Source organism: Belonocnema kinseyi, chromosome 8, assembly GCF_010883055.1.
Source record: "Belonocnema kinseyi isolate 2016_QV_RU_SX_M_011 chromosome 8, B_treatae_v1, whole genome shotgun sequence".
NCBI lineage: Eukaryota > Metazoa > Arthropoda > Insecta > Hymenoptera > Cynipidae > Belonocnema > Belonocnema kinseyi.
The window spans coordinates 104,069,160-104,093,294 of record NC_046664.1 but is presented as its reverse complement, the minus strand read 5'-3'; the positions used below and the strand labels follow the sequence as shown (position 1 = coordinate 104,093,294).

Genomic DNA, 24,135 nt, shown 5'->3' with positions numbered 1-24,135 from the left:
CACGTAAAATCGAAATCAAATACCGGAAGTGACAGTTTTGCTCTTTTGACAGTGTTGACAGTTCTGGGATGCGCATAAACCACGTGGTGATCGAAAAATACCAGAAAAAAAGATTTTTTGGAGCAGTTTCTTTGCACAACCTTTATTTCGCAAAAAGGTGATAGCGAAGGTGGAAAACTAGAAGTTTAAAAATTATAGGCAGTGCCAGTGTCTGTATTAAGGAAACAAAACCTCGTAAAAGCGAGTCAAAATGAATTAATCCATAAATGTGTATAATATAAATGCTCACGATGAGTCGGAAAATACCCCGCTTCGCCAATCGCAATATTTTTGAGTGAATTTTGAATCATCCCCTGGAAAAGTGATGGCAGGACTTGAGGGTTATGAAAGGGTTTATAGAGGACGGCAATTAGATGTTCCTTGGGAAGGAGCAAATGATGGACTTCCGACCAAATATCATGGTCGTGAGGTTATACGTCCTTTGGATATTCCTATTATGCATCCTCTTGTCTCCCAGGATACTCCACCCGCTGATGGTAATTAACAAAATATTCCATTTTTAGTCTTTTGTATAATAATCTAGTTCTAAATTTTGATAAACTTAACTTTAAAAGGGCAAACGTATTTTGTCTCTCTTCCTCAATTCTCTCTTTCGAATTTTCCCTCGTCTAATCAGTTTTCTATCTATTTAAATAATTCAAACGTGCCCATAATTTTGTTCATAATAATATACTATAACAAATTTTTTAACTACTAAAAATTCAATAATCTTAATTTTAATTAAGTTCTACACTTGAAATGACAGAATATCTCAGAGAAAGAGATTTCTAACTTTCTTTACAGTTATAGTTCTTCAAATTTACATTTTTTTGTTGAATTTGTACTATCATAAGAAAAATATCTTGTGAGTTTTATGCGGTCTAAGCAACTTTTGTGTCCAGGAGAATTTTTTTTCATCAAATCGATTTTTCGTACTTTTCTTGCTTACAACAGACACGAAAAATGTTAAGAAATTAGTTTGTACAATTAAGAAATTTCTTCACTCATTTATGATATCTCGTAACGCTTCCGCGAAAAATAAACAACTTTTTTATTTATAAACAAAATTCTCTGGAGCACAAAACATAAACCTTATAAAATATGTTTCTTATAAAAACAAAAATTTGTAAAAAATATTTTTTTAAATAGAAAAGGTAGGGTTCGCCCCTTTTCACAGAAATTGCCCATATGTTTTTAGTCCTTGCTCTTGTTTTTTTTTAAATTTTTATATATAAATGAACAATTAAAATTCAAAATGGCTTTTTCATTTTTTTGTATCATTCTGTGATAGTTTAATGTTTGCAAATTTAGATTCACAATAATGGGTAAAACTCGAAGAATAAATTCAAATGCTAAACGAAAGTTTTGTCCTGATTTTGAAACTGTGCACAGAAAATCAATTTATAATATAGTTAAGAACATATTTGTACAGTTAAAAGAATTGGCTGCTTTGCTGCAACTGCAGTTTCCCGAAAGACAAATTGAATTTTTTTTCTCGAAAACGGTACAAGATATCACAACTAAGTAAAGAAATTTTGTTTAGAACTTTTTAACTGTGCAAATTATTTTCTTAATATTTTTTCGCATCTGTTGTAAGCAAGAAAAATAAGAAAATTCGATTTTATGAAAAAAAATTCTCCTGGCCACAGCAGTTACTTAGCCCGTACAAAACTCAAAACATATTTTCCTTATTATGGTATAAATTCTATATAAAATTGACTCTACTGGAAATTAGAAAGAAATCTTAAATATCTTAATTAGATAAAAAGTCATATAAATTTAAAGACAAAATTGAAGGTTTGTTGAAAAACGAAGCAAAAAATTCAAATACACATAAATTGGTGATCATTTTTTTCACAAATCGCAAAAATACTTATCGCCCAATTTCCCTTAAACAAAATAACATATTTCGTCCCCGAGAGATTCTGCCCGATTTGAAGTGGATTCGTTCTCATATAAACTTAAAACTTATACTATCTTGAGCTAATAAAGCATTAAGTGTGTTTTTAAATTCAGAATGTCTGAATCTAGGTATAATATTTAGTATATTTTTATTTTCAGTTAATGATTATATTTGTTGAATAATTTTATATTCACCAATTTGCCAATGTTTTAATTTGGTTTCAGACATCGCAGTAAAAAAATACGTAGGGTTAGGATGTGGCTTAGCTAGTCTTATCACGGAAAACTTATTGATCCATCCTTTCATTGTACTACGAAGACAATGTCAAGTAAATCCAAGTTCTGTCAAGTATCACTTGGTTCCAATCACTTTGATACCGGTGATGGTGCGTCTGCATCAAACTCAAGGTCTCAATACCTTATGGAAAGGGATAGGATCAGTTTTGCTCATCAGAGGAATGAGCTTAGCAATTGAAGACTTAGTTTCTAAAATTACACCTTGGCCTAAGTAAGTATTAAATTCCAACCTTGTTTCTGAGTAAACGCGAGCTGTTACTTCAATAATTTTTAAGGGAGTCAATCAGCGTGATCGCAGCTCTGGGAAAACCTGGTAATTAGGGCAAAGACAGGAATTTTTATCATAATTTGCAAAAATCAGGAAATTTTTGTAAGCACTTTAATTAATTGTCAAGAATAATTAGAGCTGTCACATAGGCACTTTCTTCTGTCATCACTGTTTAGTCACTTTTTAAAGAATTTTTAGGAATTTCCGAGAACTTTAAAAAGTTTCAAGGGACTTGAAAAGACTTCAAAGAATTTGAAATATTTTAGGGTATTTCCAAAAGATTCAAACGAATTTTTAGTAGATTTTAATAATTTGAAGGTATTTCAAAGAATTAAAAAATTTCAGGGTATGTCAACAGATTTAAAAGGATTTGAAACATTTTAGGGTATTTATTGATGTTACCTATAAGATTCTAGGATATATAAAAAAAAAATTTACAAGATTTTATCAGATTTCCGAGGATTGGACGATTATAGAAAATGAAAAATTAGTCAGGGAAAACTCAGGGAGTTTTGATAATGAAGTTTTGCGGTGAACCTGGTTTTCTAAATTCTAAATATTTTATTTCATTCCAGGGAAATAACTTGCAATAGCTCTTTGAAAGCTTTCGGACAACACATTCTTCTTAAATGGTAAATATAATAAAATCCATACATTTTTTTAAAGTTGTAAGAAACTGTATGAATGTGAGGTATAAATATTCGATATTTTTTAGTGTATCCATCGGATTGGTAACGCCATTCTATTCAGCATCACTGGTAGAAACCGTACAATCTGAAATTGCTTCTGAAAGACCAGGAATTTTGGATGTTTTTCGGGACGGTGCGATTCGACTACTTGAAGTTGGTACCAAGGGCAGACTTATTCCAATTTATGCTCTTATACCACCAACGATTGCTTATGGCGTAGTTAAATATCTCTTTGCACTCATTGTGAGAGGCGTTAGTAGTCGTATGATGCATCTCAGGCGAAGACACATTCAAGAGTCGAAAGTAAGCATAACAATCCTAAAAAGGAGGATTTAAGAAAAGAAAAGCAAAGCATTATAAAAATAAAACTTAATACGTATTTCCCTTTTATTGTCAGTAATGATATATTATAACTTTAGCACGTAAGTGCAAATTTGGTCAACCTGAGATAACCAAGACAAACTGTTTGCACCAAACACTCTAATGTAGAATAAAAATTTTCCAAGATCAAAATTCACTACTTGGAAAAATTAAATGTGCTCAGTCTCATCTTCTATTAGGGGAGCGACGAGTAGTGTGGCGCACATGTTATAAAAAAGCTCCGTTAAAAGTTAAATTTGTTGAGAACTGTAGTAAAATAATATAGAGCACATAAATCAATATCTTATCTACCCTATGCTTATGATTATTATTGAATTTACGCCTATTAAAGTAGTTAATTATCAAGTTTCACAAAAAGTGTGTCTGCGCCAAGTTATCCTTCCTGGTTGGCTAATGTGGTGCGCTCTTAGTGCAATTTAGGAAAGAGAAGTAAAAGTTGCTTATTAAGTTCAATGAAATTAATTTTGGATAAATTATCGGTTTAAGTAATTACTTATAAATTGTGTGCAACTTAAACGTTATGTATTATGTTTTTTTAATCCGGAAAAATGATACTTTACTTTTTCACTACTTTTTGGTCACTTTAAAAAGACACACAAAACACCCAAAAATAACTTTTCATAATAAGAATTGAGTGATTAGCTTTATTGAGCAAATTTTTTCACTATACAAAACAGTACACATACAAAAATACAGTACAGTAAATACCTCTCGCTATAAATCAATCAATTTCTGTAAATGAGGGTTTGCCACATTAACCGCCGTGTCACATTACTCGTCGCTCCCCTAAACCTAGATTATTTAAATAATCTCTATTAAAAAATGTACTTGCCAGATTTAAACCTTGCGCATATCGCACATTTTCCATAAATTATATACCCCTGAAAAAAATTGGCCTTCCATTTATTTTAATTTATTCTACTTTTATTTTGTTTTCAGGGTGCCTACAGTCGAGATATTCTTTCTGACAGCGTAGTTCAAGATATAGAATTGCAGTCGATTCTTGTGTCGATGTGTGCTGCGGACGTAGTTTTTTATCCGCTCGAGACGGTCATTCACAGGTTACACTTGCAAGGCACTCGTACGATAATTGATAATTTGGATACTGGGCGAAGCGTGACACCTTTATTGACAGGGTACAGTGGAGCTATCGACTGCTACCGAACGATCATTGCAACTGAAGGAACTCTTGGTTTGTACAAAGGCTTTGGAGCTCTTGTCCTCCAGTTCACTGTTCACTTCATGGTATTGCGAGCCACCAAGTGGATTCTCACTGAGCTCACCACCATTTTGAGACCAAAACCGGTTCAAAAAGTACATCAGTCTTACTACAATGAAATATAGAAATATTTTTCAAACACGCTTTAGCAGCTAACTATGCAAAATGTTCGTACACTTTTTTAAATGATATTATGTTTTTAACTCAAAATAGCCGGCAGCGCATATGTCTCTAGAATTTGATATTGACTATTTTTCAACACGCTGAGTTTTAAATATAAACTCCCGAATTTCTTTAGTGAAAAAGTAAATTTTCTGCTTTAATGATAGCGGCTCTTTTCCAAGTATTTAAAAGTTTACTATTGATGTTAAATAGTTAAAGAGCTGATAGTTCAGTGTAGTATTTAAGTAATGTAGAATTTACATTAAATTCTCCTTTTTTATAGCAAAAAGGAGACTTTTTTAAGAGCTGTATTCATTTAGGGTTTAACTATATTTAAAGAAAACGTGTCCAAGAAAAAAGCTTTTTTTAGGAAAATTTGCGATACTAAAATAATTGGGATCTCTAGTCACGGATAACCACTTGTACATATTTGCAGCTCTCATTTAAATTCTAATCAATTACTCTTCAGTGATTAATATGTAAAAATGAGTATATTTAGTTGTAATAAAAACTTCAAGACAGCTAAGGGTTTTATGATGTTGAAGCATAGGCTCGAAATCAGTTTTAAACTTATTTATTATAAATATAAGTTCAATAGTTCATACAATGTAAATTAGCTATACTATTAATCAGTGATCTTAATATCATTAATAAGAGCCACATGGTTTTTCCTCTTTGTACAATTGTACATTCCGGGGAAAATTATATCCACACTTTCAATTTAGAGTCTTCAATGAAACTGAACCTAGCGGTCAATCTTTTTTAATAAGGTCCTATAATAATCTTTTGAATCTTTATTTACAAAAGGTGAAACCGTTACTTTCAGCTTCATTTATCCTTTTACATCCTTCTCTTTAGTCCTAGTCTGTCGAAATCAATTTACAATCAAATCTTTCATTTCTTCTCGTCGAAATAATTGATTGTACTAAAAACCAGGAATCACAAGCAACAAAAGTATACTAAAGATGGTAAAAACGAAAAGTGAAACGGTTTTGAATTAAAATTTATGCCTTGATATACTCGAAACCTTAACTTTACAATAACTTCCTACTCTGAATTACTAATAATAACAGCACAATAACAAGGAATGAACTTATGGACAATTGGCTTTTTAAAAACACTGCTAGACTTTGCAAGATCTTAAAATCGTCGAGGTGAATTATTCAAACCAGAGGCGTGAACTTTTTGACAAAGTTTTATTCCCTTCTATTTTCGTAATGCATCTATGTATGTTTCTTGCTATATACAATATATTACAAAAGATGTTTAGCTATCTATAAATTTGCGTAAAAATAATTTATTCACTTATTCTTTTAAATCACGACGCCAAGCTCAGGTGCTATGAATTTCGATTTCGTCTCTTTTCCCACCTTCCACATCGAGGAATCGTTCATAAGTTTACATTGTTGCAATGAAAGAATTTGAATTAAGTACTGGAAATTTCAAAAAGAAAAAATTTTAATGGTTGATTAAGTCTAATGGATTGAATGCGTGAGTCGATAATATATGCTGTCAAACTTCATTTTGGAAATTGAATCTCTCTGTTGCGCAAAAAATAAGAAAAATGAAAGAGTATAAATTTGGAATGAACCTGTTCGAAATTCAAGCACCTGCGGAAGATAATTTCATCCGGTACATTCAAACGATTATAAACGATCTGGAATTTACTTTCGACAGTTCCATGTTGTCTTGATCAGATTCAGAAATTTTACTTAGTAGTACAGATGGCATAAAGAGACGCGGCTCGAGATTTAAGAACCGCAAAAATATTTCGTATACTTTGTGTGAGGAAACACTCAAGGTTTTTCTTCACAGTCAAAACGATTTTGCAGGACCTATCCCTGATTTTATTATCTGTTAATTATTTACCCGCTGCGCTTGTTGTAATTCCTCTTCCGAAGTTTCGGTTTTTCTTATGTACTGGGGTTTTTCATCACCCCGAACACAGCCCTCGGTCACGTGAACAGTTAACACGTCGCTTCCGGGTACATCGAACATGGGCTCGAGCAAAAGCGATTCCATAATGGCTCGAAGACCTCGCGCTCCAGTTTTCCTTTCCATTGCCATTGCTGCAATCGCATCCAGTGCTTCTGCCGTGAATGTTAATTCGACCTAGAATGAAACAATATGTCACTTCTCGATTTTCCGTTTCAGAGGCACTCTGAAATGTTGCTCCACCTGAAAGAAAGCGCAGGTTGGCCACTTAAGACTCATACAAATTTGCGGTCATTTACAAATTCAAATGATAGCCTTTACAAAATTAAAAAAAAAAATTTATAATTTGTGATATTCACAAAGTACTGCGGAACAATTCTTAATTTAAAGCTTTACATTTTTTTAAATAAAAACTGGAAGAATTTAAAAATCAAACGTTCACTAGTATACAATTTCAAATTGAAAGTTTTCAAAGTTGAATAGTTTCAACGTGAACACCTTCAAAATACCAAGTAGCCTTCAAAATTATAATGAATTTCAATTTGAAGCTTTCAAAATTAGACAATCTCTAATTGATAAAGATTTAAAATTGTACAATATCAAATTAGAAGCTAGATATAAAAAAATTGTATTTGGAGGCTTTCAAGCAAAAATGTTCAAATTGAACATTTACAAAACAAAATTTAAAATTAAAATTTTCAAAATTGTACATCTTACAGGTTCAAAATGAGGTACTGAAATTTGTTCACCTATTAAAACTTTCAATCTGAAATTGTATAAAATTGACAATAAAATTTGAATTTGTCCCATTTAGAAATTTTCAATCACAAGATAAATTCACCATGATCTTTTTCCATTGTTTTTAACATGGAGAATAATACTATGATAAACCCCCTCCACCCCTAAACGTATCACGCGTTTTGTGCATGTCACCATACTACGTCTTCGATTAAGAATTATTTAATTTGTAACACTTAAATTCATATTTGTATAATTTCAAGCCATCAGAACTTTAGAATATCCCATTTATAAAGATGTGATTTGAAATTATTCGATGTTGATTATTCTGAAATTCTAATAATAAAAGTATTAAAAGAATTTGGTTTCAATTTTTTTTTATTTTAAAAGTTACTAAATTTGACATTTGCAGAATATTAACGGGTTTAATCCAAAAATCTTAGAAATACAATGTTTTCCATGCTGATGGCATCAAACTACTCAGTTATTTAGGTTTTCAATTTGATATGGTCCAGTTTTCAATACTTTAATTTCAAACGATAGAATTTTCGAAGATTTAAATTGCTTATCTATTAAAGTTTCAACTTTTAAGGGATTATCCTAAGGCATAAGGCATACCCAGGTATAGATTTCTCATTTAGGTACAGGTTCAATAATTTTGAAATTTTAATTTAAAAACAAACAATATGTATATTTTAACAATAAAAGTCTTATTGTGCTATTATCATATAAAAAATTAATTGTTTTAAACAATTAATTTTTGTCACAGGCTTAATGGTTACTGCCCAACATGTCGAAGGCATTTTTGGTTAGAGTCGGATTTTATTTTTGATTATTCAACACGGGGCTGTCCCGGTATATATCATCAGTCATGGACGCATTTTTATAATGCAATCAAGTGATCTGATGAGGGCAGTGTGCCCCGACATATTGGGCAAAGCCTGGTTTTTACCCCATCATTGATGGACTGGGTTGCAGTCAAGTAAACGATGGGGGGACCTACAGCTTAAGGTGGGTTCTGAACCACCAAAACCTCGGTAAAGGTACATAGACAAATTTTCAGAGGTACTGGCTCAGGGATCGAACCCCGGACCTCTGAGGTGAAGTCCTACGTCTAACTAACTGAGACTATATTATTATCATTGGCACTTGTTTCAACTCTAAAGTTCTCTTAATACTTTTTGTCGGCGAATCTGAAAAACGAGGTTACCGGTCGGTTTCAATTTGCAATTAAATATTGTTAAACCACAGGAAATTTTCAGTTTTTTCTTCAGTTTGTAGGCATCGCTAGGGTATATTTAGTGTGTGAAAATGTTTCGTCTCATCATTCTCTACAAGCCTATATTTAAAACAGATCCATTTTGTGACCTTACAAATGTCCGTCCCCGGAAACGTTTGGACAATAATTTCACACGATCTTGAGCGCTTGCCGAGATTCTCGATCCAGGCCCTGAATTGATGATATTATGAACAAACAAAAACAATCATCTCATTTTTTTCTTCAAAAAACGGATATATTACGTTTTGTTCGCTTACTTCTCATTTTGAAAAGGAGACTAAAACTTAGTGTGAATAAAAAAAGTGATTCGCTGGAAAACTCCAGAAAAGTATTAAAAATTGCACCGTAAAAAAAAGATTTGTGTAAAATTACAAAGTTTCGGAAAATTAAATATTGTATCATTGTAAATAAAAGCGATGTAAATAAAAGGACCTTCGAATAGCAGATAATACATTCGATAAACACAGAATTACACATTCCCTCGTACGAACTTAACATTCAGAAGGGAAAATTCAGTTGTAGCGTGTAAAAATGCCATGCGTTAGTAAAATCACTTTCTTGAGATTGAAAATTATATCGAAATTTTAAATTTTACTAAAGATCTTTGATTTTACCCTGATGGAAACTGAAAATTCTTAATGCGAGGAAATTGATAACTATGTTCAACTTTGTTGACTTTTGGAACGAACAAAAATCGACTATTAAAAACCTATATTTCATATTTTTGTTACGGAATATATGAACTTGAAAAAATACCCATAATATCTTATGTATTTCAGGTAGGTGGTAACGTGTCCACAAGTGTCCTTTTATTTAAATTAACCAGAGATGTAAAATTCAATAGCTTTCTTTTACAATATGTGCATGTTCAAATTTTTGACGTTCTAAATTTAAAAATTAGAAAAGTAGATGCTTCAAAATAAAAATAGTCCAATTTAAGTCTTAGATATCAAACCGTTTGTATATCTTTAAAATTAAAAATTTTAGAGAATAAGTACTTCGGAGTAAAATTTCCCATTGAAATAGTTTTCATTCAAAAGAATCTAAAAATACATGATTTTAAGTAATTTAGACAAGTGTTTCTACTTAAACTAAGAATGAACAAAATTCACTGTCATTTGCCGATTTTCCGGTCGAGCAGCCACCTTGAAAAAATATAAAAAATATCCACATTACCTTGTCCATGGAAAACAGCATCTGATACTGTGGAACCATAGCATTCTTGGGCTCGGTGAGAATCCTGACGAGCATCTCTCTGTTTAACGTGTGGAAGGGTACGAGGACAGGGAATCTGCCTACAAATTCAGGAATCATACCAAAATCTATGAGATCTCTTGCTTCAACTTGTCTCAGAAGAATGTCTTTTTCCCTATTATCATCTTCTGTGGAAGGCGACATGTTAGCCACATCAGCGAGACTCGCGGCTCTTCTTCCCGGACTTTCTGCCGCGGGTGAAGCACCAAAACCGAGATACTTCTCGTTTTTACGTCTCGAGACTAGCCTGTCGAGACCATTATAAGCTCCAGATGCCACAAAAAGAATGTTCGTTGTATCAACTTGTAAAGTATCTCCACGAAGTTTTCGCGAGCTGTTTCTTTCAGGTACATTCACAATCGTGCCTTCCAACATTTTCAGCATTCCCTGTTGCACACCCTCACCACCGACGTCTCTCAGTTGATGAATTCCTGGTACTGCACCGATTTTGTCTACCTCGTCTAAGAACACTATACCCATTTGTGCTCTATCTACTACATAATTTGCATCCTGAAGAAGTTTTGCTATCACACTCTCTATATCCTCGCCAACGTATCCGGCTTGAGTAAGAGTCGTACAGTCACAAATTGCGAACGGAACATCTAAGCACTGGGCTATTGTTTGAGCTAGAAGAGTTTTTCCAGATCCAGTTGGTCCCAGCAACAGAATGTTACTCTTTTCCAATTTTAGTTGGTGCTGCTTACTGTCCAGAATATCGGAGCCGAGGGTCGATGGGGATCCTGCTTTTTGCGGCTGCTCGCTACCCTGTGAAACGTGCTGGAAACCGACGCCTAGAGGATTTCCAAGGTTGGATATGTGGAGCAAATCTGGTAATGGAAAAAGAAATGTTAATTTTATTCAGTTATTTTTGAAGGAAATCATTATGTGTGTATAAGAGACGTGTGAATAAAAAAAAACTTGATTGTACAGCTATCTTTACATTGTGAACAGTAATATTTTTTATTCTTCTTGCATCACACATCTCTAAATATCACATGGATGTTAAAAGGTTAAAATTGTTAACGTACATGTGTTAAAATTACATAACAGTTAGCATTGTTCTACACATTGTTTTTCACTATATTAAAAAAAATGTCATTTCTTGCAAGATTAAAATTTTGATCAGAAATTTTTCTATCTAAACATTGATACTACTACTATGTACTAATGTATTACTTTAAGTCAAGATTAAAATTAAAATAATTAAAAAATTGCTTGCAATCTAGTAAAATACTTTGAATATGAAATGCTTGTAAAAAACTTGTTTCATACATGCTTTAAAAATTGTAAGAAATGTTAAAGGACGGGAAAATATGGGAATATTTATATTTACGTGGCTTAAGACCTCTGTGAGTGAAAGGATGATTGAGATCTTGATTGCCAACTGCATTGGCATTAGTTTGCCCTGAGGTTTGCACAGGAAGATTATTGTGAATTCGCTTGTAGTGATTGTAAACAGCCACACTGAGGACTTTTTTCGCGTACTCTTGGCCCACTACGTGTTTATTTAGATATTCGAAAATCTGCAAGTATACAAAATTAACTAGTCTTAAACTGAAATAGTACGTAATTATTATTTTTAATTATTGACGAATGACTCTGCTGTCCCAGACAGTTGGAAAGTATATTGAGATTATAACCTTAAATAACAATAATTTAGTTCGATCTAAATTCCTATATAGATATCAACTTTTCTATCCACAATTCGAAAAATTATAGAGAAATTAACTAATAAAAACAACTAATACAGAACAAAATTAACTGTGCGATTACCAGGCTGTCTACTCAAATCCCGGAAAAAATGTCCTGATAATTCCAGGGTTTTTCAGGTAAATCGATTTTTGCAGGTATATTTTCCTTAGTAAGGAGCCATTTAGGATTTAAATATTGCATTTTTTAAAACACGTATTTATGCATTAGAATCAAAGTTTGAAGTTTAATTAACAATATTTATTAGTAGGAAGTGGTCCTTTTAATTATTTATAAATATTTGGGAAATTTTTATTTGACATTACTTTTTCCAAAAGTATGATAATCGAGAAATTTCGCTGTAAAAAATTTAAGTTTTCAAAAATAATAAAGCAAAAAAATAGTATAAATTTTAAGTTACTAAAAAGCCAAGAAATTTTATTTGTGTTAACGAGTTAAGTCAATACGTCATTTTTAGGACTAACGTATGTAAACAAATTTAACTTCTCTATCATCATAAGTCAAGTTAAATGGTATGAAGATGAAAAATCTCGTACTAATGTTACAAATATAACGGAATTTTAGAGATAAAAAAATGTCAAAAATTGAAGCTTTTATAATTTTTGTAAAATAAAGATAGTTTCAATTATTATTTATTCAAAAGACTGATTTTAATTGTAAGTATGCCAGAGATAAATTATAATTATCGAGAATCGAGCATTCCGCCATGCCCAGAAGCAATACCAAAAACGATTATCTATTGACGGATAGAGGCGTCAAAATCGTACCCTTGACCGGTTCTAATAAAAATGTTTGTTACAGCTAAATGACTAATTTCGTGATTTTGTTTCTATAAGGATATTCAATTGAATAGGGTGAGTGATCCAGTGGCTGAACAGTCACCAGTGAATGAACACTAATGCGAAAAATATATAAATATAACCTTTGAAAGTCAATGTCTTTATGAATTTCTATATATTTGAAATCTTGAAGCAATTTTGAAGAGTTTAATGTACAATTTCATTGCAGTAAATTCTTGCAAATAATTTTAAAAATTTCTTGAATGTGAAGCATCATCGATTATGATGAGTGATGTTTAGAAAGTCATTGACCACTATAACGTACGTGTCTAAGCAACTCCTTGTTTACACTGTTTTTACAAAAAAATTCTTCACCTTTTCTGCATCAAAGTTGTACTGTTATAGTTGTAAGATATTATTATTCAATTTCCCACAGGGTTTTTTCACAAAAAGAACGTTTTTTTTATTAATAAATGAAAGTTCACCTACTGGACCTTTAAATTGCCCGTGTTCCAGTGAACGAACGCTGTGTTCATTTATTGGAGCAAAACTGTCACCCCGCAGGTCCAGTGAATGAACAGCAGATTACGGAGACCTAGCTGTTGTTTCTTTACATATAAATAAGTTTGTTTCAATTAATGTGACTATAAATATCGAAGCTATAAATATAAACTATAAATAGTTATAGTTTAAATACATATTTTTTTGGTTAGAACATCAAAAAAGTACGCACGAACTAAATTAAAGGTAGGGCAACTTTGATGTTAGAAATTTAATGCTTTTTTGCATTTAGAAAACATTTTTTAACTATAAAAAACATTAATTCGTGCTAGGTACTACTGCGTACTAGACAATATATATTTATAAATGTTACAGAATTTAAATTTTTACAACACTGTGATTTATAATTGTATTTGCTAATTGAACCTAAAGCAACATAGTAAGGTGCTGTATTACAAATGTTATGTGTACTAAAAGTCGCAGTTTTCTATTGTAGTCACTAGATAGGAGTCATCTATTTTTAAACGAAAAGTTGTATTTTTTGTAAGGTTAAAAGAACTGATAGAAATGTTTTAAAAATAAATATTGCAATAAAAAATTAGGAAAAGTTAACCTAGTTCTGTGTTCAACTTTTGTATTCCCTCCTTTCTTTATATCTAAATGTCTTGTTGTTTTTATTGAAATAATATATTTAATCAATTTCGCAACGCTTTCTAATATTTTACATTATTTAATTGTTCATTTTGTAATGTACCCATGTAATTTTATACCTAAATCCTAATTATAATTTGTAGTGATTATAGTGTTCATTCACTGGTGCTCTACTGTTCAGTCATTATCTCACAGTGTTCATTCACTGGTGTTTTCGTTGATTTTGCACTATTTAATTATTTTTTATAAAGCTTTTTGGTAAAAACAAAATTTGTTTATCAGATAATGAAATTTGACCTCTTAAGAATCTATTTTCAAAAGTTTTATAAGAATAATCAATCATTATAACGTGAAATGGACTAGTTATGATCAGTGATTTCCTTAAGTGTTCATTCACTGGGTCACTCACCCTATTTAAGTTTTATTTAAAAATGAAACTCTTTCTTTATTTTTGGAAACTGATACAGTTACATGCTGTTGATTTTTTTCTTATCGTAGCTTTCGCAGATGATGAGGTTATTATTGCAGAGTCAACTGAAAAATTGCAAAGAACGTTAATCAAACTGAAGAATAGCATAAAAAACCTAAGGCTCTAAATTGACGTAAATAAAATAAAAATGACGGTGTTTGAAGAAAAAAGTGAGAAAATAATATGCAAAATTGTCCTAAATGACCAGAGAATAGGATAAGTTGTTAAGTACATATATCTTCGTAGCCTATTCATAAGTGATGGACAGATAGATGGGGAATTAGATACATGCATAAACAGAACGCAGAAGTGAAATTATATCAAATAAAGCTAAAAGGGTAATACATAATTCTATATTTATACCGTAGCAAAACAACATATCAAGAAAAGGATAAGAGTAAAATGAACGCGATTGATATGAAATTCCTGCGCAGAATATGCGGGAAAACACTGATGGACAAAGTGAGTAACGAGATTATCTCAAAGAATGTGGTGCAGAAGAGACACTAGTTTATATGTGAAACAAAATGGTTAAGATAGTTTGGGAATGTTGAGTGAATGAAATATGAGCGTCTAACGAAACGCGTGTATCGAGGTAAAGTAAATGGTAGTGTGTCCAGAGGCAGACAGCGGAAAGATTGGTTGGAATATGTATATGAGACCCTACTTGGAAGAGACATAAGAAGCCATAGAAAAACAGCATGAATAAAAAAAAATTATGGATGTGAAGGAAGTCAGAGAGGTATGCCAGGACAGAAAAGTGTGGCGACAAATGCGTAGTTTGAAAAAAATAATTTCAGTGGAGTGAATGACAACTGAAACAAAAGACTCTGGATACTAATGTGTCGGAGTGGAGAGCCTCACATGATGACTTTGTAAGGTTCTTCACTGGGAGTGATCGTTAGAGCGATTGATCAGCAACCTGGGTCGGAACAGTGTTGCGGAAAAAATGTGTTATTTAAATAAATAATATGTGAATGCTAGATCAGTCTAAAATTATACACCCCCACACTACTCCCTCCTCCACGAGTGTGTCACGCCTACCCCGAAAAGGAAAATGGCTTAACGGTATGATAACAATAATATAATACGGTAAGGTGGTCTCCTCTACATAACACTCGAATAACCCAACACTATCCACCTGTGAATGATTAAATTGGACTTGCATAAGATTAAAAAATCAGATTATGTACAATTGTATACATATTTTATAAGATAATTTAACTTATTTCATAAGTTCTTCGAAATCGTATACAATAATGTTTCTTCATTTGTGAACATAATTTTGCGAATAAGAATAAGCTATTTCTTATGATTAAAATTCAATGCATATTTAACATATTAAGATTTCGAATAAAATATTTTCCGGAGATTAAAACAATGAGGGAGATGTTAAAAATGATATACTTCAGAGTTCAGATCACAGAATAACATCTCACTCATTGTTCTAATTATTATTATTATAACACTCAGACAAATAACATCGCTTTCCAACATCTTCCTAATTCCTGAGATTAGTACAAATTAAAAAAATAAGTTTCATTTCAATAAGCATAATACCAGTACCAGGGACCACAACGCAAAAAAGGGGAAATATGGTAACTTTTCACGAAAAAAGGGGAAAATAGGAGATCAATTAAATCTTGTTTACGTGTATAAAAAAAGAAACTAATTTTTTTATGAAAAATGTTCTATTTTCAGATAGTTTTTACGGACTTTTAAAATGATCAATGGCATGAAAGAATTTGTTTTAAATTGGATATAGTTAGGTAATTGGAAATCCATTCGCGGCGACATAAAAAAGTCCGCCAAAAAAAATTTGTTAAACAAATATTTTTTATGTTAAAAATTGTTTTCATAAGTAAGGTTATTTTCACTTTTATATTTCATCATTACCACGCGGACGAAAATTCCGCGAGATTAATTCACGGCACTGTTCCTTGATTTTATCACGGTTTGGCACGAGAACTAAGATCTCGGAATCCTTGCGTTTAAAGCGTAGGTCTCGAAGACTCAGGCATTAGGCCACACTCCTATTCTCTTAGGTTTCGAATTCTATGCTTTTAGATCCTAGAGTCCCAGACTTTGAAGCACGTAAAATTTGAAGCTCTAAAATCAAGCGCTTCCGTGAATTATTCTCTTGAAATTTCTCTCCATGTATAATTAATACTTTGAATGTCAATTTCAAACTATACTCTTCAAGTTTCAAATTGAACAAATAAACATCTGTAAATTTTTTACTATTAAGAATTAAAAAATGAAATTGGAGACTGCTCAGAACTTATATTCAGATTAGCAATTGCAGTGGCTCAATTTTAAACATTTGCCTTTAAATTTTTCAAGTTTAGAACATTGAAGTTTGCAGTTGATCAACTTGGAATATTCCATTTTATAATTATTTGACTTTGCACATTTGCATTAAAAAGAACATGCCTTTTAACTGTTTCAATTTTATATATCTTGTCCTATATTATAGCTGTAAAAAAAATGTAATTTTAATTATAGAAACTAATTAATAACCTTTTGAATTTATATTTGAAAAAGCTAAATGAATTTTGATAGATATTTCTGTGATTTGAAAAATAATTTAAACTATCACTACGTATATTTAACGAGAGAAGGGTAAGTTTTTTTAGAATAGGGAGGAAAAATGAATAACGCAATGGGATAAGGGAAAAATTGAGAATCCCTGCAGTAATACAAAGTTAATTTCACGAATGAACAAAACATTGTTGTATAATTTGATATTAGAGTTAAAAAATTAGGGATGCTCGAAAAAATTTCCGACATTTCTATGCTTAGAAAAATTTCCTGACAATTCCATGTTTTTCAGATGACAGAGCCCTGAATTATGTAGATCACTCTTGAAAAGAAAAATATGCCTGGAATCTTTAAAATTTTACCTTTTTCGGAGGAGGTGGTGGTTTTCTATAAAAACCTTGTTTTGAGTCCTCTGGCCTTAGTGCTTCCTTCAAACTTTTCTTCGAATCTATTTCCGACAATACTACGAAAAAGTGATGACACTTTTCACATTTCACAAACCTCGTTGAAGCTGCATTTGAAATAAAAATAATTCATAATTACAAATTGATTTGAAATTAGGCGTTGGTATGAAATTTTTCTGATTTTTTAAATATATTTTTTAATTGTCTACTTACATACGAATGTTTCAACATGTGTACAAGGATCCCCGCATTTTGGACAAGTCAATGTATTTTTTTTACCCCCGCTACCATCTCTCCCAGTACTTCCTCCAGCACTCGCCCCAGCGTCCTTATTTGGAGGTGTAGGTTCTGTCGGGACTTTGTTCACAATTCCCGTGGTGCATATAGAACGGGAAGCAACCACCCTAACTATTTTGTGTACTGAAAAAATATACATTTTTAATTAAGTTTATAACGATTAATTGTGACGATCAGATTTTGGTAAAGAAAGCATCTTGTACACCACGCTTGGAAAAACCCTTTCGGTGTCTCGGCGAAATTGTTTCATCCGACTTTTGATAAGAATCACCAGAAGTATCTGAAAAACGAATGTGGCGAACTTTGACAGCGAAAAGCCTTTTCCACACCGTTTTGTGCGGGGCCTTTTGTTAAGGAATCAAAGGGGCGATTTGATTAGGAAATTATTTAAGAGTGAAATATGAACTTTAAAGTCAGTTCATATAATATGGACATTTCAACATTTTTCATTTTTCCACGATTCCGTCTCTTCTTATTCATAAGGTGTGATTTCTTATTTTAATGCAATTTTTAATTAATCCACGATTATGACAGCAACCATATCATGATTAAGAAACTTATATATAGCTTATTCATTCTTCGAATATATACGTATAAAAAGACTTACCGTGATTTACGACATGATTCGACAAAGCCAAACGGCTGACACCAACCAAACAACAGCGGGCACAACTCATAGTTATACTGATTCAGCAGAATTTCACTGCAGTATGTTTCAACAAAACTAATTTGGTGCAGAATTTTATTATAAATTAAGTCTGAAATCAAAGTAATTTAATAAATAAAAATGCACGGAAAAATTAAAATCAGAAATTATAGGTATTGTGTCATTTTTTTCCGGAAACTCTTAAGTATCTACTCGGAAATAATGGGCAGGAAAGATAACAAAATTTCCGGAACATAAAGATTAGAATGAGAACTTTTTTATTCTAAACCAACTGGTGTTCATAATTTTAAGGGAAAAAAGTCCTAAAGATCTTTATAATATTTCGATTAAGTAAAAGATAGTAATGAAGTTCCGTCAAGAATCGAGTTATACGAATAAAAAAATCGTAGAAAATTCTCTCGCATTACTGATAGAATCTTTGAACAACTTTGTAGAACTACATAATAAATTATGTTGATATGCCATATCACTTTTAGAAAGTTTTCGAAAGTAAATTCGCAGCAAGAAACAGGAAGAAAAAGGGATATTAAAAAAAATATTCCAACTGGATATTTTCTCATAATATGCAAATAATAAAAGTTAATATTGAAATATTATAGCCAAATATTCTGAAGTAGTATAACTGAATATTCATTTTTGTGAATGTCATTCTTATTAACTTTTTCAGTGTATTCTCTGTACATTTTGTTTAATTCAATTGAGTTCAATTGAAACATTGATCCATCAATCGTAAATTTTTGTCAAATGCAGTTCACTGCATTTAAGATCAATTACAATAAATTAAAATTAATTCAAGTACAATTATTAAACTGATTTTATGTTTTAAACTTCGAGATAGCAATTTAAAAAAATATAAAGCCCTAAATGCTCGTATTTACAAAAATTATAAAATATTTTAAGCTGAATATTACATATTTTTCTGCTGTTACCAATCTCAATTTTCTTTTCATCAAATTCGCTGGCAGCTCTGAATTGATAAGCTTCTACAATACTAGGTATCTCTATATCTATATTATAAAGAATTTTTGTTCTGCTTATTGCAATCTGCACTATATAAACTGTTACTTATATTTAGACCACGTGTCAGCAGTAAACTTTATTTTATTTTTATACAGCAAATAACTATAATCAACATCCACCAAACAAATCATTTCGCTAATGCAACAATACAACAAAGAGTCACAATTTCAAGACACCTGCTGATTACATAGCCTGCAGATGTGTGAAAATGTCCGTAATTGGGAAGTTAAAAACCACCAGATAAAATGTCAGAGCAACTGATTAAGATTGTATACAAAGAAAATATAACATTAATTACACTCCACCTACAAATATTCAAGAAATTTTTTGTTTTGTTTTCAGTATGATATATGGGAAACTGCGTGAAAATGAATCAGCTGTTAGCTGTCTTCCTGGTTGTGAAAGGTTTATTAAATGATAGGGCACTGCATTCGAAATTGAAATCCTGATACAAGAGTAAGTGAATCAGTAAAACGTCAAGATCATATCGTGCTATGTTTAGTTTATAAAAATCACGCCTCAATTGATTAGCGACTAACCTTGCAAATAAACATTTTATAAATCCTTGGACCAGAAACGCGATAATTTTAAAGAGTGATTTTTGGTTTACATGAGTTAGCAAATAAAAATACACATCTGTCAAAAGTATGTTGTACTGGGGGTGGACACGAGGGCGTGCGAATTATTTTTATCTGCAGATTTGACACATCACGATCAGAGGAAAACAATCACAGGCCAAAAAAATATACACGAAGGTCATAGACAAACCACACACTCGTATTTTCTCTTCACAGAACCCATACGAAATCGATGTGAGTTTGTGTAATGGTCACAAAAGCACTAATAATTATGAGGTTTACCTGTGACGTATAAATAACGTAAATTGTTGCGAAGCAATCCCAAAGATTGCCAAAGGTCCAAAAAATGTTCCCCAACGTTCCCCAACCCAATTTTACACTGGACGCAGACGTCCACTCGATCGCAGCGACATCTGATTTAAAAATGTGTGAGGTGTCAGTCAGTGGAAACTGCCAACCTCCAAATAAGAGTCGTGTATCTCGTGTATCTTTCGCAATTTTTGTATTATATTCTAAAATTGAATATATATGAATTAATGACACATGGCAGATGGAAAATAATTCGAGGCTATTTTTTACGTCCTTTCGTTTATTTCCTAGACTATCGATAATGGAAGCATGTCAACGATGTCCTCTAAATATTTTTAAAAGGTTTTTTTCTTCAAATTTTAATGTACGTCACAATTAAACAAAGTCAGGAATAGGTTTGTAATTTTATGCAATTTTAGGATATTACAATGATACCAAATGCTTGTGACCAATTAGGACTAAATTTTTTTTTGAAATATCTTCGTAAATGGAGGTAAAAAGGCATTTCTCATCATAAGTGTATTTACAAATTAACTACGCATATTTGCTAATTTAGCTCTTATTTCCTCAAAATTAATTGACCTCTACATTCCTCACCATCAGTTCTGTGTGAAAATTAAATTATATAATTTTACTCAATCAATACTAGCATTGAATTTTGTTTAAATACAGTAAGTGATACTCCGTTTTTAAATAGAGGAAAACTGTCATTTTAGAACTTCATTTTACACAACAGCAATTCTATTTCCAATTATCTGAAGAATTTCAGCTATTAGTAATTTTTATGAGAATTCTAATATCCGTTCTCTTAGGCGTTGAAAGAAAATCCTCAAAATAGTTTTTTGAAAAAATCAAAAAAATTTAAGAGACATTTAAAATTGAAAATCTTGTTCCGTTATGAAACATTCAAAACTTTGAGGCTTTTGATGACATTAAGGTGTATTATTTTTGGAATTATGCTTAATAGGACGCAATGTTAAAAAAATATTTTTTGAACTATAAAGTTTCAAAAACTTATTGGAAAAGAAAACACTTTATTTTCTTCGTTTTTCTTTATATACCTGCTAACTTTTCTGACTTTTTCAAAAATTATTTAAGAGTTTCTTTTTTACACCTTAAAGAACTGATACCAGAATTTTCATAAAAATTACTAAAAATAGCTGAAATTCACCCGATGATTTGACATGGAATTGGAATTGCTCACAAAGATTATAAATTAATGATTTTTACCCTTTGCATACAAACTTCTATTGAAACTAGGAGTACCTCTACGGAAACAAATTATGCATCTGTTTTACAAAAAATTTCAAAACTCTGTTCACGAAAGTTATAGAGAAGAAAAAAAGAACCAACATTTTCATTTTGGAATATCTGCTAACTTTTTTCATTTTTTCAACAATTATTTAAGGGTTTTTTCACACTTTAAAGAACGAATACCAGAATTTTCATAAAAATTACTAATATAATTCCAAACAAATAAGCAGTAAAAACTTTTCTACTTTATTCATGTAATTTACATTGTAGTTGTATCATAAATCCCCTCTTACGTTTAATCTATTGCTGTGAAATAGACTTATTTGAAAAAAAGTTTTTAGGACTAAAAAGTCATTACACACACCTATTATGAAAAAAGGGTTTTAACCTCATAAAAATACTTCTTTTATTTCTGATTTCTCAACTCTGTTTTTAAAAATATTACTTTAATGTGATTTTTATTTTGGTCTTCTCTAGGAGTGAATTACATTTATTTTTATTCGAAATAATTTAATCAAAAGGCGTTGAAGAAAAAGCCATAACTTCCGAATTAAATTTCTTTACTTTACTTCACAAACAATAAAATTAGAAATTTTTCCCCAAGTTTTGTCTCATTTTAATTGCTTTTTCTTAAAAATGGAAAATTTTCAGAAAAAATTTGATTTATCCAATTAATTAATTAATATTGTGAAAATTCATGTAACAAAAAAATTATTTTTTACATTTTAATCATTTTCAATAAAAAAATCTAAATAATTATTATTCTTATTCTACTTACTATCTATTAGATGTTACAGGCTTTATCAAACAGTCTTAAACGGTAGTATTTTTTTAAAAGTGTATGAATAAGATTTTCCACTTTTCAAACATTTTTTATTATTACACCTACATTATTATTTTGATTATATTTACTTACTATTCTATGAGTGCCTGAACATTAAATTTGACTTGAAAGTCGCGCCAATTTCGATACATCCGATTCCGCTTTTGCGGCACGAATCAGAAGCGGAGTAAGTGGTGACACAAATGTAGGTACTATATTAGATGGGAATATGCAAGCTGCCATTATGGTTCCCCGTCAAATTCAAAATCGCTAAATTGATATCGAATTACATAAATACACTTACATGATATAGATTATTTATTTTGAAATTATACTGGAGCATTGCTATCAAAACATAAATTATGAATAAAATTACATGTGATATATTATATGAAATATTTAAATTTGACTATATGATTTTTTAACCCACACATTTGCCGAAAAGTAGCTCTCTTACAAAAATTATGATTGCAAACGAAATTTTACTCAGTTTATAAATAGGCCTTAACATGTGACGAGTGGGTCATGTGATGAGATTTCTACCTTAACTTCACTTTTTTTATTTCCCAACTTATTTTAACACGAACTGCCACATCGAGTTGAAAATTAAGGATAATAAATAAGAAGCACTAAGAAAGGCGGGTCTGGTTCTAAATTTCAATAATTATAAAAAAAGCAAAAAAAGTTATTGAAAACAAACAACTTTTTTCATAATTATAAAATTATAGGACCAGACCCACCATTCTTAGTGCTTCTTGTTTCGTATTTCAAATTTTCAACTCTATGTGGCGTTTCGTGTGATAATAAGTTGGAAAATATAAAAGTGGTGGTAAGTAAGGAATCTGGCCACGTGACCCACTCATCACATGGCCTTAATGTGAGTCGTTCTGTAGAAAAATGGGTTTCTAACCTTACTTTATTCTGGATATCATTTCGCTTTAATATATCAAAAAAATGCTAGCAGGCAATTTAATTACATGTAAACATAATCTTCAGACCCCCTATATTTGAATTATACGAGGTGTGTTCAAAAAATAAGGTGACTTGTTTTCTCAAAAAATATTTATTCCTCAATATTTATGTTGTCCCTTTCAAAGTAATCCCCCTCAGATATAATACACTTGTGCCAACACTTTTTCCAATCATCGATGCACTTCTGATAATAATTTTGTGGTACAGCCTTGAGTTCTTTCAGCGATGCAGTTTTTATCTCCTCAATCGTTGAAAATCGATGTCCTTTCATGGGTCTCTTCAGTTTTGGGAAAAGAAAAAAATTACTGGGGGGCAAATCCGGTGAATATGGAGGCTGAGGCATGACCGTGGTGCTGTTTTTGGTCAGAAAATCTTTCACAAGCTACGATGAATGAGCAGGTGCATTATCGTGATGCAAAAGCCACGAATTGTTTTTCCAAAGTTATTGACCGTACGACCTTGTGGTAAGAATTCCTGATGAACTACGCCATGGTAATCATAGAAGACAGTGAGCAAAACCTTCGCGTTTGACCGAACTTGACGTGCTTTTTTCGGTCTTGGAGACTCAGGATGCTTCCACTGAGACGATTGGGCTTTAGTTTCGACGTCATAAACATATACCCACGATTCATCCACAGTTATAACCCTTTTCAGAAAATCAGGATCATTATTTACTTCATCCAACATCTCCTGAGCGATGGTCATGCGATGGATCTTTTGATAAAAATTAAGCAGTTTTGGAACAAATTTCGCTGACACACGTCTCATGCCCCAAACCTCCGAAAAGATAGCATGGCATGAGCCAACCGATATGCCAACATCTTCAGCAACTTTTCTGATGGTAATTCGGCGATTTTTCAACACCACTTCTTCCGCTGCTTGAACATTTTCATCTGTTCCCTGGCGGACCGAAGGAACCGAGTGGAGCCTCTACAAAGTACCCGTAAAGACCCCCATGGGTCCCCATTCGGTTCCTTTTTAAAAAACTCGAAAAAAC

General features: G+C 31.6%; 2 protein-coding genes across 9 annotated transcripts in view; one reads left to right on the top strand and one right to left on the bottom strand.

Annotated features, from left to right (window-relative positions):
- Nucleotides 1-85: 85 nt before the first annotated feature.
- On the top strand, nucleotides 86-5,479 carry LOC117177785 (solute carrier family 25 member 46-like). Its single transcript, XM_033368707.1, has 5 exons — nucleotides 86-536; nucleotides 2,167-2,449; nucleotides 3,082-3,138; nucleotides 3,222-3,498; nucleotides 4,516-5,479. Exons 1-5 carry the CDS (start codon nucleotides 365-367, stop codon nucleotides 4,918-4,920), a joined length of 1,194 nt encoding a protein of 397 aa, XP_033224598.1. The 5' UTR covers nucleotides 86-364; the 3' UTR covers nucleotides 4,921-5,479.
- LOC117177781 (ATP-dependent Clp protease ATP-binding subunit clpX-like, mitochondrial) overlaps nucleotides 4,788-24,135 on the bottom strand; it is a 40,231-nt gene continuing 20,883 nt past the window's right edge. For 2 of the 8 annotated variants that reach the window (XM_033368699.1, XM_033368700.1), the window contains exons 2-8: nucleotides 18,123-18,273; nucleotides 17,432-17,638; nucleotides 17,177-17,325; nucleotides 11,497-11,686; nucleotides 10,086-10,990; nucleotides 6,827-7,069; nucleotides 6,137-6,390 (exon numbers count right to left, since the gene is read on the bottom strand). In XM_033368699.1, coding sequence (XP_033224590.1) covers nucleotides 6,271-6,390; nucleotides 6,827-7,069; nucleotides 10,086-10,990; nucleotides 11,497-11,686; nucleotides 17,177-17,325; nucleotides 17,432-17,638; nucleotides 18,123-18,192 — 1,884 coding nt within the window. In that variant the 5' untranslated portion in view covers nucleotides 18,193-18,273 and the 3' untranslated portion in view covers nucleotides 6,137-6,270. Of the gene's footprint in view, nucleotides 4,905-6,136; nucleotides 7,070-10,085; nucleotides 10,991-11,496; nucleotides 11,687-17,176; nucleotides 17,326-17,431; nucleotides 17,639-18,122; nucleotides 18,274-19,741; nucleotides 19,949-19,977; nucleotides 20,000-20,062; nucleotides 20,201-24,135 lie in introns of those variants that run through there. The other 6 variants (XM_033368704.1, XM_033368697.1, XM_033368702.1 and 3 more) reach the window with 6 other exon arrangements.

Coding starts and splice junctions, on each gene's coding strand:
- LOC117177785 (XM_033368707.1), top strand. CDS start 365: ATGGCAGGACTTGAGGGTTATGAAAGGGTTTATAGAGGACGGCAATTA. Junction 537..2,166: donor GGATACTCCACCCGCTGATG/GTAATTAACAAA, acceptor ATTTGGTTTCAG/ACATCGCAGTAAAAAAATAC. Junction 3,499..4,515: donor GACACATTCAAGAGTCGAAA/GTAAGCATAACA, acceptor TTTTGTTTTCAG/GGTGCCTACAGTCGAGATAT.